General features: G+C 42.7%; 1 protein-coding gene across 3 annotated transcripts in view; it reads right to left on the bottom strand.

Moving 5' to 3' along the window:
* RASGRF2 (Ras protein specific guanine nucleotide releasing factor 2) overlaps positions 1-19,253 on the bottom strand; it is a 201,709-nt gene that overhangs the window by 75,460 nt on the left and 106,996 nt on the right. For 2 of the 3 annotated variants that reach the window (XM_030567353.1, XM_030567355.1), the window contains exons 16-17: positions 3,774-3,902; positions 2,333-2,422 (exon numbers count right to left, since the gene is read on the bottom strand). In XM_030567353.1, coding sequence (XP_030423213.1) covers positions 2,333-2,422; positions 3,774-3,902 — 219 coding nt within the window. The remainder of the gene's footprint in view (positions 1-2,332; positions 2,423-3,773; positions 3,903-19,253) is intronic. The other variant, XM_030567354.1, reaches the window with a different exon arrangement.

A 19,253-nucleotide genomic window follows, 5' to 3' on the forward strand; every position in this document is an offset into this window, starting at 1 on the left:
ACTCACAGGGACTATCCCAGGAACTGTATACAATGGAGACCTCTCAGAGACAGCATGTACACAGTGGAGACTGCTTTACTCAGGTCATAGCAAAACATCTTTCCAGCAAGCTGGAGGAAACTATAAAGAAGGGGAAGTGACATCATCATTTGTCCTCACTTCCCTCACAACTCAACACCTGGAAACATGTCTGGAGAACAAAGACTTTGAATGGAGGAGGTGGTCCCAGGCCAGAAAGGAGAATCCTGATGGTATACAAAAGCTGGGATTCTAGTTTATAGAACTGAGATTGCGATTTTACTTTTATTTCCTAGGTAACCAACTTTGATCGGTATGCTTATTATTTATAGTCACTTAAAATCTATATTTCTGTAGTTAATAAATCTGTTCTATATTTTACCTAAAACAGTGGGTTTAGCTTTAAGTGCAAGGAAAATTTACTTACATGTCTTCTCCACATTGAGGGAGGGGTGGACTGGGTAATAAACTTAGCCTGGTCAGGTTTCTGACCAGGGCAAAATGGTACAGCTTTTTGAAGTCCTACCCTGGGGAACTGTAGGGAACTGACTGGAGCCTCTCTGTTGTTGGTTCATAATGGCTAGGAGAAGCATTCATGTAACTCATATGGTTTGTCCCTGTCTGTGGATGGCTGTGCACATGAAACATCTGGACTGGTTTACAGCTTGTCACAGCATCACAGTGTGAGAGGAGCCCAGATTGATGAGACAGAGGGCTCAGCAGTACCCGAGTTCCAGTTCCAGCAGTACCCCAGGGAACCCATCACACCATGCTATTGTGATTCTTTTATTCCTGCCAGTATGTTTTTGCCAACAATCATACAAGTTACACATAAAGTCGACTCAAGGGTTTAGGCTTTGCTTTCAAAGTTTTCAAACTCTGGAAGTCTAATGTACTGCTCACCTCATGACAGAAACCTCTAGTCTTCTACTCTTTCTCTACAGATTCCCTGATTCACTCTTTTCTTGTCAGTTTTGCTGCAATACCTTTTCTTTAAAAAAGAAAACAACTGGTCCTCTTTTGGAACTGAAGTAAACACCACAAAATAGTATTTAATTAGATTAACACAAGCAAAGTATTTTCTTCTTTCCAATATACAGAATCTGAATAATATGAAATGCCCACATTTTATTGTATGCTTTTACATTTTACTTTCTTATCTTTTCTTTATGTGCTTTTATAACACAGAGCCAAAAGTAACAAATCTATATTTGTTTCAAGTCAACTGGCTGTATGGAGAGCTTTAGCTATAATTGTTTTTAGTGCGATATGTTTGTATTTTGAGAACAATTTTTCTACATGTTGGAATTATGTTTTTTTAAAGTATGTTCCTTTGATAAGCACAAATGTAGGATCTGGTTCTGAGAGGCAGAGAACTCTTGTATTTCCAAAGAACTTGCTGGTGTCCAGCATCTCTCTATGTCAGGCTCATAATGATCGTGAAACTGAATATAGACAAATTATGGTCTTCCAAAATCACAAAAAGAGATTAAACCGTGATAAAGTAGAGAAGCCAATCAATGTTAATTCCATAAATTAATTTAATGTGAAGTGTGTTCTGTCTTCAGGATGTGAGGACTTTGAACAAATAACTCTGATCAAACAAACCATCACAACTTTACACGTTAGAACCTGATCAAAAGCTTACTGCAATCGTTGGAAACGATGTCACTAATTTCAATGGGCTTTATATTATTGCTTTTAAGCCCAGGATTTCAAAGTGGTTTACAAACAATATATGTCACCACTCTGCGAAGGAAGCAGATATTACTTTACAGCTGCATAAACCACAAAACTTAGACAAACTCACTCTTAGTTACACCAGTGTTTATCCAGAGTAACTGCATTGATTTCAGTGGAGCAACTCTGGATTTATGCTAATGTTATAAAGTGTAAAATTTAGTTCAGAGAAGGTAAGTGATATGCCCAAGGGCACAGAGTAAGACAACAGTGAATTCTAGGAGTCCTAAATTTCAGTATCACTAGACCAAAGAGTCCTTCTTGGGGAATCTACAGACCTATGTACAGTCAATCAATTAGTTAGAGAAATAAATCCTACACACAGGGATGGAAAACTATATCTGTTCTACCCAACTTCTTCTGTACTGTCAAGCATATCTCGTATGTCCTGATCATCTATAGATCCCAATGGAATCTCTATTCAGGATGGAAGCCTGATTATTCCAGGGAATGAAATACCCGGGAGATTAAAGGAACAAACTAGTGACTATTTAAAACTTAGATGAACATGCTTGTAGGACAGTTTTACCTGTTGAGACCCATCTAGATTTTTCTTGCACTAAATTGTTCTCACCTGGTGGACTTCCATGCCCTGCTGCAGCTGTAGCAATAGCAAATGCAGAAGCAGGAGAAACAGAACAGTGGCTGTTGTCAGCAGTTTGTACTGTAAGGAACAGACAAAGAAAGGTCAACAACTTGTATTTGGTTTTTACTTTTTTTTAAAAAGTATATCAATGTTCATATTCTCCATTCTCCCAGCACACACAGTGAAGAGTGAATATACAATACTTTTTTTCATGGACATGCCTACTTATGTACATATTTTATGTTCTCAGTGAATGAAAAGGGATTCTGTATTAGAGGCAAGATATTAAAAATATATTTGTGATTTGATTTTTATCAACAGATCATAATAATAAATAATACTGTTTAACAAAGTGGATCGTGGTGCCAATGTGAAGGAAAAAGATTAACCAAACAAAAATGAAAGTTATGATACAACTGCATTAAAAATAATGGTGCTAAAGTAACTGAAGTATGATTAATTTACTTCTCAATCGCATCATTTTCAATAGCCAGCCCAAGCAAAGTAAAAATTGATATTATTTTGAACAAGATTTAAGATTTCCCCCTGGTTGTTAACTAAAATTAGCAGAGCTTTGCAAAACATACTGGTATCACTTTGCAAGAAGTTTTGTGAACATCTCCTCTGATTTCCATTCAAATGGTTTTGCTTTGCATTTCCAGAGTTTTCAAACCAAAAATTCTGACACACAACCATAAACCATGCCAATAAGTAAAGTTTGGTGTTGGCTTAAAATTACTATGAAATATTTTCATAAATTATTAGTGATTACTGGGGAGGTTTATATTTGTGATTTTTTTTCCCAAACATTAAATAGTTGGTTTACAGTCTAGATTTCAAGAAAGGGCAACATTCTAAATATTTATGGATACAGCAAGAAGTTCTGTTAGTAATTTGAAAGAGCCATGTGAGAGCTATTAGAAGATCAACCTCTTGCTTTTCCTCTTCAGTTGAGCGATTTACTCAATACTGGAATGAATAATCTGATACCATCTGTAAATGTTCAGTGCCACACATGGAGGAACAGACACAGTCGTTTCCCATTAACAGTAATGGGAGCTGTGCATCTAATCATCACATATGGTACCCAAAATGTGCCCCCATAATAGCTCCTGCAAATCTGTTAAGGTCTTGAGAATTCACGTAAGAATAGGATTGAGTCAATATTGTTCCTGAACTAAGGTACATCCTGTTCCAGATATTACAGATCATTTCAGCACTTCCTAACTCCCAGTATGCTTTTCATTCTCTTGTTATTAATATGTCAATTAACTAGAATACACTTATTCACACTTTGCTGGCTTTTTTACATCTGAGAAATAAGCAGAGACACAAACTAACCACACTATTTAGAAAATAATCTTTGTAAGAGATTAAAAAAGAATTGGAAATACATAACTTAGTGTTCTTCCAAGGCAATGCTTCTTACCTCCTGGCTGACGGTAGCGGAGATGTCGTGGAGTTGAGGGGGATCGACATGGGGAAAGCTCAGGTGTCTCAACAGTCGAGGTGCTTTCAGGAATTGTCCTGTCCACTGACACAGATTCTAGAACTGCTGCTTTAAAACACCATGAATGTTAGTACACAGGTCACTCTGTTAGTACAGTGGTCACCATTATTTCCATAATTTACAACCCATTAAACGTGTAAACATTATTTTAAAATATCAAGAGATCTAAACAACAGTGAAACAGCTTTAAGATACGAAGCTATTTCCTTCCTTTTTCAGTGAAAAAGTCTCTTTTTAAGCACACAGTTTGTACATAAAGTGGCTCATTTCTGAGAGATGACTGGAATGTATGGAAGAAGCTTGTGTCTCGACATTCCAAGTTTACGAAAAGCACAGAGACTAGCCAGGTTATAATGGATCAAACATATAAAGATATACCATAATCCCTATAATATGCATGCAGAGCCCGATGCTTCCCTCTGTGAAGCTATTATACATTTTGTTTCAGTGATGGTAGTAAGATCAGGTCCATTACACAAGAAGTACATTATACCAATACTTACAATTTAAACTTATTTAAGCTCCTTTTAACAAGTATGAAAGTTAAAATTTAATTTTTTCTATATTTTGCTTTATGGTATTCCTTCTGTAAGCTGACAGTGCAACTTCTTTGAGGAATGCTCAGCAACAATATTCCTCTGGATAGAGGTAAAGGACTTGGAAAATACCAGGCAACTTCACAGGTACCAATGACATAATTGTAACAGTCAATAAATAAAAGTTAATTAAAACCAAGTGCTAAAGTGTCATTTTTAAAAACAGCCCCTGTCATGATTTTGCATGTCCTTAAGCAGACTATCCAGGGAAGATAAGCTGATATGGATAGTGTGAGAAAAATATCTTTAGTAAGTCATTATATATAAAATCACAAAACCGCCTACTAATACAGAACTGAACAGCACTGCAGAGCTCATTATTCCATTGAGTAAATTAATGTCCATAATGATAAGCTGGCAGAATGGTGTGTGCCCACACGAAAAATAAAATATCTACACATCTACAAATAATGCTTCTCTATTGTATTCTACAATAGACTTCGAAAAACTGCTACTCTTACAACACAAGCACTGTACTATATGTTTTAAAATGAAATTGTCTAGTAGGCAGATGTGCAGAAAAAGCATTTGGACAGTGGAGAAAATTTCTCTTTAGATGTAAATGGACCATACTCAAGAAGAAATAAAAAACAGCATTGACTTAGAAATTGAATTTGTACAGCCAAATTGGATTCATATTAAGTCTGCTTTTTTGAATCTTAGTAGATGAGTAATGAAGTCAATTGATCCTAGATAACTACTTATCACTTGTTAATAGTCTCTTTCTTACGCAGAAAACTTATGTTAAGGAAATAACAGGTTAGTACTTTGTATTCCTACCACTGCCACCACCCTAAGGGTGGGTATTTTTTATTCCCTTTCCTTATACTTTCCAGACCTATGACAAAATGACTCTCTCTCTCTCTCTCTGGTGAAGAGTGCTAGATATAGTTTCCTCCAAAATCTACCAGTGCAAGTCCTTCAGTGGTCTGGCTCACAAATCCATAGGCGTTGCAAGCATTGCAAAAACCGCAATTTAACAGATTTATTTTTTTTTTAAAGCTAATGTTAAAAATATTATATAATACATAGGTTGAGAAAAGAGTGTCTGTACATCTGGGTATAGAGCTTAGATTTTCCACAAATACAAATTTTGTTTTTAAAGTTGTAAGATACCTATAGAGCATAATCAACAATAAGCAAAATTTAGATGAATGAATTTAAGAATACAGTTTAGATATTTAGGTACATTAGATGCATTCGGGTACATTACTCATGGAAAAAGTTATACAGAGAGTTAGCGGCAGAAAGCAAAATATGTCAACAAGTGAAGATTGTCCCTGAGTAATTGAGAATTTAGGATAGGTTGTCCATTTACAGAAAAAAACAATCCATCAGGAAAGTATTTGAGTTACTTTTCCAACTACGCTTCTTATCAGCACTCCAGCTCATCCCTCCTGGTATTTCCGATGTCCGGTGATGTGTTCTATGCAGATGTCCCTAGTCCACCTGACAGCATCTGACATCATGAGTTGCTGCATCAGTCAAGTGTAGTGTTGACTGACTCTACATTTTCTCAGCCCTTGCTTGTTACTGGGGTCCCATGCGCCCAGGGCTCCGATGATCAGCGCGTGAGTTTGGACTTCATAGCCCCTAATCTCAGGGTGCTGGCCAGAGGGGCATATTTCTCCACCTTTTGAGATCGGGCATCATGGAAAGCCGGGGTCTTGTTTTCAAAGTGCACTGTGACGTCCACCATGATGATCTTCTTCCAGTCCTAATTGGTGATGACGATGTTCAGGTGCAGTTGGCTGTCAGTTCCGGGGATGGTGGAGTTCAAGGCTACCTTCCCCACAGGTGGCGGGATGGTTCTGACCAGGCTCTGGAATGGGGCTTGCAGCTACACAAGACATGGGGTAGTGTTTTGTTGGCACAGCTGCACTTCCTGCATCACTTGTCCTGATTCCCATGGTGGATGACTCTATTCAGTGGGACACAGTTGAGCCGGACTTGGTGAATGAACTTCCAGTTGTCAAATTGGGTGAAGTTGCCCCTGGAGAGGAAGTGGTTGCTGGCATCCCATTTGCATACCACCTCGAAGGCCTTGCCCTGGTCTGGCTTCAACTTCAGGTTTTCAACTATTTACAGTGGATGACATCCTTCAGGGTCCTCTCCAGCTTGGTTCTGGCTCTTGGAATGATGATGTATTTATGTGATGTTGTCTCGATTTCTAAATGTTGATATGCTGCCTGTATAGCACTCCCAGAACCTATGGTCTGGGGAATTCCTGTGTAATGGGGTGATTTGTCCCATGGGCTGGAGAGCTTGGGGCTAAATGAACCATGATTACAGGACAAGACACATCTGAGTAGAATCAAGTGATCCCAGAATAAAAAGAGCAAGAAGGTGCAGCAGCAGGGAAGGTGGCAAGATGAGGAAACTGAAGCTAAGTCTGCAGATACACTGCTGGGAACAAGAAGACTCCTGCAGGGCCCTGAGTCAGCAAGGGAAAAGTGCACAATGCAGGAGAAAGCTCTCCAGGCAGGGAGACCTGGGAGTAGGGTGACCAGGCAGAAAGTGTGAAAAATTGGAAGGGGGGGGTAATAGGCACCTATATAAGATGAAGCCCCAAAGGACTGTCCCTATTAAACTGGGACATCTGGTCATCTTATCTGGGAGAGATCCTGCACAAGAAGCAGGCAAGAGACTCACAGACAGACACTCAAGAAGGAGGGGGATGTGCTCAGCTGAAACTGGGGTGAAAGCTGTATGAATCTGTGTTTTGTTTTGAAAGACTTTGTATTGGACTACTGGGAAAAAATGAACTAGGCTTGGGGCACCTGAGGACTAAGTAAGTGGGATCCCTTCTGGGAATTGTTTGGAGTGCTTTGTGAATTGTGTGTTTTTGAAGGACACATGAAGAGACAAGACAGCCTGACAGGCAGAGTTCAGCACAGCAACATCTGTCCATGAAAGGTGCTCAATAGGCAATCAGAGGCCACACTGCTATACTCTGCAACATCTCATTTTCTGGCATTAGATCAGAATAACCCATACTTTACTATTTTAATGTGTAGTGTATAATAGGAATAATATATTATATCCATCTAGGACAGCAGCTATTTTGTGTATAGTTCATTCTACACTTGTGTCAGATTCTGCAATCCCAATGAGGCTACCCTGGTATAAGAGAGAAGAATGTGGTCAACTGTATGTAATAAATACTATATTTATGTATTCTAAGAGTATGTTGTGATGATACAAATCTTCCACATTATGTAATCCATGTTAATGTCCAGCCTATAAAGTACGTAAATAGAGCTCTACAAAGATTTCAATTGAGACTTGAACAATGATGATCTAATATAATTCCTAACAATGATTCAGTAACAAAATCTAATTAAAGAATGAGCTAAAACATTGGCTGACATACACTACTACACTGCTGAGGTGTGAAATTGGTATTAAGGGACTTGATTGTTTGAGAGAGTTCTGTCTGATGTGAGATACAGGAAATGTATACACTAAACAATATATAAAATGGAATAGACTGCAACAATTCACCTTTAATATAGAACCCAGGCTACTCATATCAAGAACCTGCATTCTACATGGACAGAACCCACTTTAGAATTCCACAGAATACTAATTAGCAACAAAGATTCCTTATCCCCTACGGCTTCTGATGTCTGAGATTCTGTGCCTCATTTTGGCTGGGAATTTTTCCAGAGCCATTTTTATTTTAAAAGCTGCAGAGTAGAACTTAAATCTAAGGCCTGGTCTACAGTACAAACTTAGGTCAACATAAGCCGCATTAAGTTGATCTAAAAATGTATGTGTCTACACTACTGAGTCCCTTCTGCCGACCTAAGTGGCCTGTAAAGTTGACTTCTGTACTCCATGTCTGCAAGAGGTGTAGAGCTTGATTCAGCATCCACAGGTTGACATGGGAATAGTGTAATTTGAATGAATTGGCCTCCAGGAGGTGTCCCACAGTGCTCCACCGTGATTGCTCTGGAGAGTACTTTGAACTCTACTGCACGTCAGCCAGGTACACTGGAATCAACCACTTTCCTGTTAAAGCCCCGGGAACTTTGAAATTTTCATTTCCTGTTTCATCAGCATGGAGAGCTGGCCAGCACAACTGCTCATGGAGACTCAAGGCCAAAACTATGCTCCAGCATGGAGTACCTAAGAAGTGGTGGATCTTCTTGCTGTGTGGGACAAGAATCTGTGCAAGAAGAGCTCTGATCCAGCAGAAGAAATGCTGACATCTATGCCAATATCGCATGGGGCATGGAGGAGAAGGGCTATACCAGGAACATACAGCAGTGCTGCATGAAAATAAAGGAGCTGCGGCAAGCGTACCAGAAGACAAAAGCAGTGAACAGTCATTCTGGTTCTGCCCCAAAGATGCGCTGCTTTTATGAGGAGCTGCATGCGATTCTTGGCAGAGATCCCACCACTACTCCAAAATGCTCCACAGATACTTCCCAGAAGCCCCAGGCGACCTCAAGCAACAATGAGGAGGACATTGTTGATGAGGAAGAGAAGGAGGCAGGGCCAGCTTTAAGCCAATTCCCCCGAATTGGGCCCCACACCTAAGAGGGCCCCATGCCCTAAAGAAGAGTGCCTAATTTTTAAATTTTTACTCACCCAGCGGTGGTCCAGGTCTTTGGCAGCACTTTGGCGGCAGGTCTTTCAGTTGCTCTGGGTCTTCGGCAGCACATCCTTCACTCACTCCGGGTCTTCCGCGGCACTGAACAACCAGCAGTCAAAATGCCGCCGAAGACCTGGACCACCACCGGATATTCGAATTGGGCCCTGCACTTCTTAAAGCCGGCCCTGGGAGGAGGAGGAGGAGAATGAGAGGCAGGCAAGTAGAGATCCATTCTCCCCAACAGCCAAGAACTATTTAAACCTGGAGCTCATCCCTTCACAGGACCAGCTGGCAATGGAGCGTGATGCCAGGGAAGGCACCTCTGGTGAGTACACATTTCCAATCAGACTGGACATGCTATGATTTTTTATGTTTAATCTGAACAAAAAAGTAGGTGTAGTGGGTATCAGTGGCCACTCCAGCTATGCAGAGGTGCTCTCCAAAAAAGGCTATTTATGTGCACAGGGATAGACTGGGAATCCTCCATGGAGATCTGTAGGAAGCTTTCATGGAGGTATTCTGCAATCCTTTGCAGATGGTTTCTAGGATGGGCTACCTTATTTCATCCACCACACTAGGAAACTTTCCTGCACCATTCCAGTATTAACTCTGTTGGCATCATTGCAGCACACAGCATAAAGAACAGGTCTGTACCAGATGCTTGCAACAGCTGCTCCCTTCCGCCTCTGTTATCCTCAGGAGAGTGATATCGCATAGAGTCACCTAGGGGAAACGGAAAAAGGTGGGGATGGGGTGGCAGCTTCCTGTTTGTCTCCCTTCCTCCCCTCCCAACCTGGTGTCACTTTTGTAAAAAACAAACTATGGGGGGGGGCACCATGGGCTTTACACTGGTGCCTGTCCTCAAGCACCATCCAGGTTGCTAGGGGAAAGGGGGCTTTTCTCAAGCTCCAACCTCTGATCCCAAGGATGTCTTCACAAAAGCAGCAACACAAGACCTCTCGCCCATGCCTCATGGCCTTACTCACCACGGCTGGAGCAGCAAATCGATTCTTGCAATAGCCAGCAGTTGTGATTACGTTGTGTCTTGCAGTGAAGTGTATTGAGGGGTTTTTTTTAATAAAAAAAATCAATCTTGCACCAGAAACAATGTATGCACTATTAATGTTACCCTTGTGCTTTGCATTCTTTGCAGCTGAAACCTTGTCCATTGGTGCATTCTCCACACTGGGACAGAGTCTTTCCGAGACTAGACGGCAGAAAAAGAAGATTTATGAGGACATGTTCAATGAGTTAATGCGCACCTCTGAGAGTGACAAGATGGAGCTCAGAACATGGAGGATTACACTGTCTGAGATCCTGGACATGGACAGCGAGGACAGGAGAGCATGCAGGGAACAAGAGCATGCCACACAGGAAGGGATGCTGAGGATTATGAAGAAGCAATCAGACATGTTGAGGCATCTGGTTGAGGTTCAAGAAAGGCAGATGGATGCTAGATTCCCTCTGCAGCCTATGCTGAACCTGTTGCCATCATGGCCCAGTTCTACATCCTCCTCTCCAAAATGTCATATGGGGTGGGGGGTGAGAATGTTCAGTGTTCCTTGCACTCAACACTGGGGGAGGGTACAAGGACCAGAAGGCGCCCATTCCCACACCTTTGATTGCTATTCCAGTGCATCTGTAAGCAAGCTTTCCTTATTTCTCCCCCCACAATGTTATCAGCCCTTTTGCTGCAAGTTATCTTACTTTTCTTTGCTCTCTCTGTGTGTTTGTGTGCATAATAAAATTTCATGGATTGAGGAGAAAAGGCTCTTTATTCATTCCACCCACGGTAGTTGGTGGGGTGGAGTTTATAGGGGAGAAAATGAAATGGAGGGACAGTTTGGTAAGGAACAACACAGATAAGTGTCATATTACTCTGGCTCATTGCTGGTTTTCAAAGCCTCACGGAGACGCAGAGCCCCTTGATGTGCTCTTCTTATTGCCCTGGTGTGTGGCTGCTCAGAATTGGCTATCAGGCAATCTGCCTCAATGTCCCACCCTGGCGGAAACTTTTCTCCCTTTGTTTCACAGATATTATGGTGCACACAACAGACAGCAATAACATTATGGATATTGCTTTCACTGAGGTTTAACTTAGTAAGCAAGCAGGGCCAGCAACCTTTTAAATGTCCAAAAGCACATTCTACAACCACATTCTGCACATGCTCCTACAGTGGTTGAAACAGTCCCTACTGCTGTCCAGGCTGCCGGTGAACGACTTCATGAGTCATGAGAGCAAGGGGTAGGCTGGGTCTCCCAGGATCATGACTGGCATTTCAAAATCACCAATGGTTATTTTACAATCTAGAAGGAAAGTCCCTGCTTGCAACTTTCTGAACAGACCACAGTTCCTAAAGATGTGTGCATCATACACCTTTCCCGACCTTCCCACTTTGATGTCAGTGAAATGGCTGGAACCCATCACAGCAAAACCATCCACTATGTCCTGCACATTGCCCAGAGTCACTACCCTTCTTAGCAGAAGTCTGTTAATGGCCCTGAAAACTTGGATCACAACAGATCCCACGGCAGATTTACCAACTCCAAATTGATGCCCCAATGACTGGTAGCAGTCTGGCATTGCAAGCTTCCACAGAGCTGTCGCCACTCGCTTCTCCACTGTCAAAGCAGCTCTCATTTCAGTATTGCTGCGCTTCAGGGCTGGGGAAAGCTCTTCACACAGTTCCTGGAAAGTGGCCTTACTCATTCGAAAGTTCTGCAGCCATGCTCATCATCCCGTAGCTGCATAACAATGTGGTCCCACCAGTCAGTACTTGTTTCCTGGGCCCAGAAATGGCGCTCGACCAGGTCAAGGTGATGCACGACTGTCGCCAGCAACTGAGAATTGCTCCGCTCTATGTCTTCCAGTAGGGCTGCTTGTGTGGCATCACATTGTTCTATGCGGCAGGTCCTGAATTGGCTGTGTAATTACTGCAGGATAAGGTTTGTAATACTCACAACAGTGTACAGCTGATTGCTAAAAGACGCAAAAGAGGCTTGGTTTGTTTGCCATTGATTTCAGGGAAGGAGGAAAGAAAGAGGGAGGTAAGTGCAGCATGGGAGGCCAACGCCATGTTCCCATAACCACCCACACTAATGTTTTTGTCCCATTAGGCACTGGAAGCCCAACCCAAAATTCTACTTGTTTCATGCATTGTGGGATAGCTACCCACAGTGCAGTTCTCCGTGCGTCGATGCAAGCCCTGCTTGTGAGGATGCGCTCTGCCGACACAATGAACAGAGTGTGGACATGCAAGATTGACTTGCTTAAATTGGAGGCTCGATGGCGACTTATATAAAGTCTTCAAAACTTTGTAGTGTAGATATGGCCTAAACCTTGTTGTACTACACTACCTACCAAAAACATTGATTGAGAGCTTATTGTTTATTAATAATTGCTTAATAACCTTCGCCATAAACTTGTCAGTTTAAAAGATTTCATGTTAAACAATATTCTACTTTCTATAATGACAACTCCTTTGGTTAAAACTCCATTACATATCTCACTAAGGTGTTTATTTCAGTGATCTGTTTAACAGAGAGAAGAGAAGTGATCTGTGCAGTCATATTTTTGTTATTTTAGGTCTGGATAATATTTTTATTGCCTCTTCTTTGATTTTGTCTGTTTCTTTTATTATATTGTGAGGAAATAACATAGGGCTACATCTTGCCTTGAATTATAACATCTGCAAGTAAAGTGTAGACAATGGAGACCCAAGGGCTGTAAGTCAGGGCAGAATTTGATCTATACTGCATCCTTTTAAGCAAGTTGTGAAACAAAATTATATTACTGTATTATCATGTCTTATATTTAGTTCAACAAAAAATTCAGAAAAGAAATAATTCATTTTGGCCTCAATTCGGTAAAGAATTTAAGCATATGCTTAACTCTCATTGATTTTAATGGGAGTTAAGCACATGCTTAAGCATTTTTTCTGAAAAGGAATGTTTTCTTAAATCAGGGATTATGTGTATAATTCCCCAATTACTGGGGTATCAAGACACCAATACTGAATCTATATAAAATAGGGTAACTGAATTATTTGGTTCAATTAGTTGTTAAATCAGTTTTTGTGGCGGGAAAGGTTATTTACCAGTACAGTATCTGTTGTTCTTCAAGACATGTTGTGCACATATACATTCCACTGCAGGCATAGGTGTCAGGTAAACCATGGACTCGGGGAGGCTAGCCCTTGGCCCAGCCTGCTCCTTCTGACCAGGGCTCTGTCCCTCCCGCCCACTTCCCCCGCCAGAACCCAGAGCCCACCCCACCCAGTCCCGAGCTGCTAGAGAGCCTCCAGCCCCAGAGTGCCAGGTGGCGACCTCCCTCCCCTGCAGCCCCGGAGTGCCAGGCGGGCAGCGTGCCCCCTCAACCCCAGCCCTGGAGACCCTGACTGCAGGTCAGCCCTCACTAGCTCAAGTCCGGGCCCTGGCCAAGGGGGAAGAGTCACAGCAGAGCTATCACTGGTTGTCCTTTAATCCTTTCAGTGAGGCTACAAAAAGTCTGGGAGATGATCTGAACTACATTGTGCAGTCCAGGTAAGAGGACAGAGCCTTCCACTCATCCAAAGTATGAAACACCTCTTCAGCTTTGCTAGAATGAGGTTTAAGAAAAAAAACATCGGAACATGAATGGTCTCGATTCAAAAGTGGAATGCAGATACAACCTTAGGCATGAACTTAGGGTGTGGGCAAATGAAGCCCTTGTCTTTGTAAAATATTATGAAAGATGGGTTAGCTGTGAGAACCTCTTCATACAAGTAACTGCTGCTAAAAATGTTGTTTTCATCAATATCAATGATAAGGAAGTTGTTGCTAAAGGGTCAGAGGGGGAAATCCATTATAAAGAGGACACTATAGTCAAGTCCCATGAAGGCACTGGATCAGACAATGGAAAGTACATGTGGATGAGTCTCATTAAAAATCTAGATACAAACGATGGGAAAAGACAGAAAAACATCTGGTGGTGGATATATCACAGAAATGGAGGCTAAATGGACCCTCACAGAACTGATGGAGAGACCAGATGATTTCAAATGCCACAGGTAATCTAATTTCTGCACCATTTGGTGACAACAGATAAGATTCAGCCTAGACAGAGAACTTCTCCATTGTGCTACGTAAGTGGCTCTGGTGTCCTTTCTGCTTCTCATCAAAATAGCCTGGATATCTTGGAAGCAAACTTTTTCCTCAATGCTCAGACAGAGATCATCCACACCATGAAGCGAAGTGATTGTAGGTTTGGGTGCAGTAAGTCACCTCAATCACAGGTAGAGTTATGGAAGGTTGAACTGAGTCAATGCCTTGGTCAGGCTGGCATTATGAGGATGAAGATTGCCTTGACTCTTTTTAGCTTCCTGATCACCCTCAGATTTAGAGGAATGGCAAGAAATGCATTCAGCAGAAGACTTGACCTGGGAAAAAGGAAAGAATCTGACAAAAGACAAGGGCTGGTATCTGCTCTGCAGCAGAATTTCCTGCATTTATTGTTCAGTTAGTTGCAAAAATATCTATTACTAAATAATCTCACTGATGAAAGATCTGGTGCAGAATGTCCTTGTTTATTGGCCACTCATAATGGCCTACAAAGTTTCTGTTGAGTGAATCTGCAATAGCATTCCTCCTTCGGGAAGGTGAAATGCCTTTAGCAAGACATTGTTCTTTATGAAGAACAAAGGTGCATATGAAGATCCACAGGTGCATCTTTTCTTGGAATAACTGATTCTTACTCTTACTCCCCCTTGTTCAGATAAAACAAAGTGGTAATGTTGTTGGTGAGTACTTGAACCACCTCGTTCTTGATGCTGATAATGAACATCTCTCATGCTCTTCGAATCGTCTGAACTTCCAATATGTTTATGTGGAACAAAACCTCCTAATGTTTACAAAGTGCTGGAGTCTGAAGTTGACCCAGATGGGGCTCCCAACCATTAGTGGATACTTCTGTGTCCAGCACCCATAGTTGGTTCTGGGTAAAAAATGTGAGAGAAGCCAAAGAGCAAAATTTAAGACGTTTGTACACCAATGCGAGGAGCCTAGGTAACAAAATGGAGGAACTAGAGCTATTGATGCAGGAAGTGAAACCAGCTATTATAGGGATAACAGAAACATGGTGGAATAGTACTCATGACTGGAGTGCAGGTATTGAAGCGTATGTGCTGTTTAGGAAAGACAGAAATAAAGGCAAAGGTGGTGGAGTAGCATTTTATATCAATGATGAGGTAGACTGTAAAGAAGTAAGAAGTGATGGAATGGATAAGACAGAGTCTGTCTGGGCAAAAATCACACTGGGGAAGAAAGCTATTAGAGCCTCCCCTGAGACAGTGTTTGGAGTGTGCTATAGACCACTGGGATCCAATTTCATATGGCTAGAAATCTCTTTAACGTTTTTAATGAAGTAAATACTAATAGGAATTGTGTGATCATGGGAGACTTTAATTTCCCAGATATAGACTGGAGGACAAGTGCTAGTAATAATAATAGGACTCAGATTTTCCTGGATGTTGTAGCTGATAGATTCCTTCACCAAGTAGTTGCTGAAACAACAAGAGCAGTTGCCATTTTAGATTTGGTTTTGGTAAGTAGTTATGACCTCATAGAAGAAATGGTTATAGGGGACAACCTTGGTTCGAGCGATCATGAGCTAATTCAGTTCAAACTAAATGGAAGGATAAACAAAAATAGATCTGTGACTGGGATTTTTTATTTCAAAAGTGCTAACTTTAAAAAATTAAGGAAATTAGTTAGGGGAGTGGATTGGATTGAAGAATTTATAAATTTAAAGGCAGAGAAGGCCTGGATTTACTTCAAGTCAAGGTTGCAGAAACTATCAGAAGCCTGCATCCCAAGAAAGGGGAAAAAACTCATAGTCAGGAGTTGTAGACCAAGCTGTTTGAGCAAGCATCTCAGAGAGGTGATTAAGAAAAAGCAGAAAGCATACAAGGAGTGGAAGATGGGAGGGATCATCAAGGAAAGCTACTTATTGAGGTCAGAATATGTAGGGATAAAGTGAGAAAGGCCAAAAGCCATGTAGAGTTGGACCTTGCAAAGGGAATTAAAACCAATAGTAAAAGATTCTATAGCCATATAAATAAGAAGAAAACAAAGAAGAAGTGGGACCGCTAAACACTGAGGATGGAGTGGAGGTTAAGGATAATTTAGGCATGGCTCAATATCTAAACAAATACTTTGTCTCAGTCTTTAATGAGGCTAATAAGGAGCTTAGGATAATGGTAGGATGACAAATGGGAATGAGGATATGAGGGTAGATATTACCACAACCGAGGTAGAAGCCAAACTCAAACAGTTTATTGGGACTAAATCAGGAGGCCCAGATAATCTTCATCTAAGAATATGAAAGGAACTGGCACATGAAATTGCAAGCCCATTAGCAAGAATTTTTAATGAAACTGTAAACTCAGGGGTTGTACAGTATGACTGGGGAATTGCTAATGTAGTTCCTATTTTTAAGAAAGGAAAAAAAGGTAATCCGGGTAACTACAGGTCTGTTAGTTTGACACCTGTAGTATGCAAGGTCTTGGAAAAAAAAACTGAAGGAGGTAGTTAAGGACATTGAGGTCAGTGGTAATTGGGACAAAATACAACACAGTTTTACAAAAGGTAGATTGTGCCAAACCAACCTGATCTCCTCCTTTGAGAAGGTAATAGATTTTTAAGACAAAGGAAACACGGTGGATCTAATTTACCTCGATTTCAGTAAGGCATTTGAGATGGTTCCACACGGGGAATTATTAGCTAAATTGGAAAAGATGGGGCTCAGTATGAAAATTGAAAGGTGGATAAGGAACTGGTTAAAGGGGAGACTTTACAACGGGTCATGCTGAAAGGTGAACTATCATGCCGGAAGGAGGTTACTAGTGGAGTTCCTCAGGGATTGGTTTTGGGATCAATCTTATTTAATCTTTTTATTACTGACTGTAGTGGGCTGGCGTGGCTCCCCTCCTCCCCGGAGAGGGTCAAGCCCCGGCAAAGGCCAGAGTGGGCAGAGTTACAGAGCTCTGAGCCCGCCCCTCAAAGGGTCAGGCAGCGACCCGGAACTATAAAAGCCGGCCCTCAGAACTCAGTCAGGCCCCAGCGGCTGGAGAGAATCGACATCCCTCTGGGAGCTCGAAACTGGGAGACTCCAACGACCCAGGGGAGCCAACCAGACTGGCCAGAGCTTCTCCGCACTCGCTACCAGGAGGAGCTGCCTGAGCTTCCCCGCGCTCGCTACCAGGAGGAGCTGCCAGATCTTCCCCGCGCCTACTACTCAGAGGAGCCGCCGGGGCTTCCCCGCGCCTGCTGCTACCCGGAGGAGCCGCCGGCGCTACCATGGCCCGAGTATCCCGAGGAGCTCTTGGACCTACCACCCAGCCCCGGTCGTGGCGAGCCTATGCTCCTGGACCCCGCTGAGGCCAACGTTAGGACCCAGGTAGGTCCTGAGGGGGAGTATGGAAGCAGCCCGGGGGCAGCTGACCCCAGTCAGGCTGAGGAATTGCCAGAGCCTATGTCAGTGTGTTCCGGCCAGGAATCCCACTGACTGACCAGCGGAGTGACAGCCGCTGTTAGGGCCCCGGGCTGGGACGCAGTGGAGTGGGAGGGCCTGCGTCCCCTCTGCCACCCCACTCCGGGGTGGCAGACTCCTCCTCTCCCTGGCCTGAGGAAGCCGACAACTGTTATCATTGAGCTTACTGCCTCAGTGTTTGCTGCCCCGACCTGCCCAAGGGCTGGGCCTCTAAACTGCTACTGTTGCTCAGCCCTGACCAAGGCCTGAGCCTATTGACTCAGTGTTTTGCTGCCCCGCCCTGACCAAGGGTTGGGCCTTAAACTATTACCGTTGCTCAGCCCTGACCCAGGCCTGAGCTTACTGATTCTGTGTTGCTATCTGTCCTGACATAGGAACCGGCACCTTCCGGTTGTTACAGCTCAGCCCTGCCAGAGGGCCTGAGCCCCTCGCCTGTCAGACGGACAAGTACCGCAAGGATTGCCAGGCTAACTTCCCTGGCCAACCAGAGCAGAGTGGGCCAGCGTGGCTTCCCTCCTCCCTGGAGAGGGTCGAGCCCCGGCACCCCCCCACATCTACACTGACCTTGACACAAAAAGTGGGAATGTGCTAATAAAGTTTACAGATGACATGAAGCTAGGAGATACTGCCAATACAGATTGGGACCGGGATATCCTACAGGGAGATCTGGATGACCTTGTAAACTGGAGTAATAGTTCTAGGATGAAATGTAATAGAGAAAAGTGCAAGGTTATGCATTTAGGGATTACTAACAAGATTTTTTTTGTTATAAACTGGGGACGCATTACTTAGAAGTAACAGAGGAGGAGAAGGACCTCGGAGTATTGGTTGATCACAGGATGACTATAAGCCGCTAATGTGATATGGCCATGAAAAAAGCTAAGGTGGTCTTGGGATGCATCAGGCAAGGTATTTCCATTAGAGATAAGGAATAGCATTATACAAGGCACTGGTGAGACCTCATCTGGAATACTGTGTGCAGTTCAGGTCTCCCATGTTTAAGAAGGATGAATTCAAACTGGAACAGGTACAGAGAAGGGCTACTAGGATGATCCGAGGAATGGAAAACCTGTCTTATGAAAGGAGACTCAAAGAGCTTGGCTTGTTCAGCCTAACCAAATGAAGACTGAGGGGAGATGTGATTGCTCTCTATAAATATATCAGAGGGATAAATACCGGGGAGGGAGAGGAATTATTCAAGCTCATTACCAATGTGGACACAAGAACAAATGGATATAAATTGGTCATCAGGAAGTTTAGACTTGAAATTAGATGAAGGTTTCTAACAATCAGAGGACTGAAGTTCTGGAATAGCCTTCCAAGGGGAGCAGTGGAGGCAAAAGACATATCTGGCTTAACGACTAAGCTTGATAAATTTATGGAGGGAATGGTATGCTAGCCTAATTTGGGCAATTAATTGATCTTTAACTATTAGCGGTAAATATGCCCAATGGCCTGTGATCGGACACTAGATAGGGTGGGGTCTGAGTTACTATAGAGAATTCTTTCTTGGGTGTCTGGCTGGTGAGTCTTGACCACATGCTCAGGGTTTAGCTGATCATCATATTTGGGGTCGGGAAGAAATTTCCCTCCAGGGCAGATTGGCAGAGGCTCTTGAGGGGTTTTCGCCTTCCTCTGCAGCACAGGGCATGGGTCACTTGCTGGAGGATTCTCTG

The sequence above is a fragment of the Gopherus evgoodei genome, chromosome 6 (assembly GCF_007399415.2).
Source record: "Gopherus evgoodei ecotype Sinaloan lineage chromosome 6, rGopEvg1_v1.p, whole genome shotgun sequence".
NCBI lineage: Eukaryota > Metazoa > Chordata > Testudines > Testudinidae > Gopherus > Gopherus evgoodei.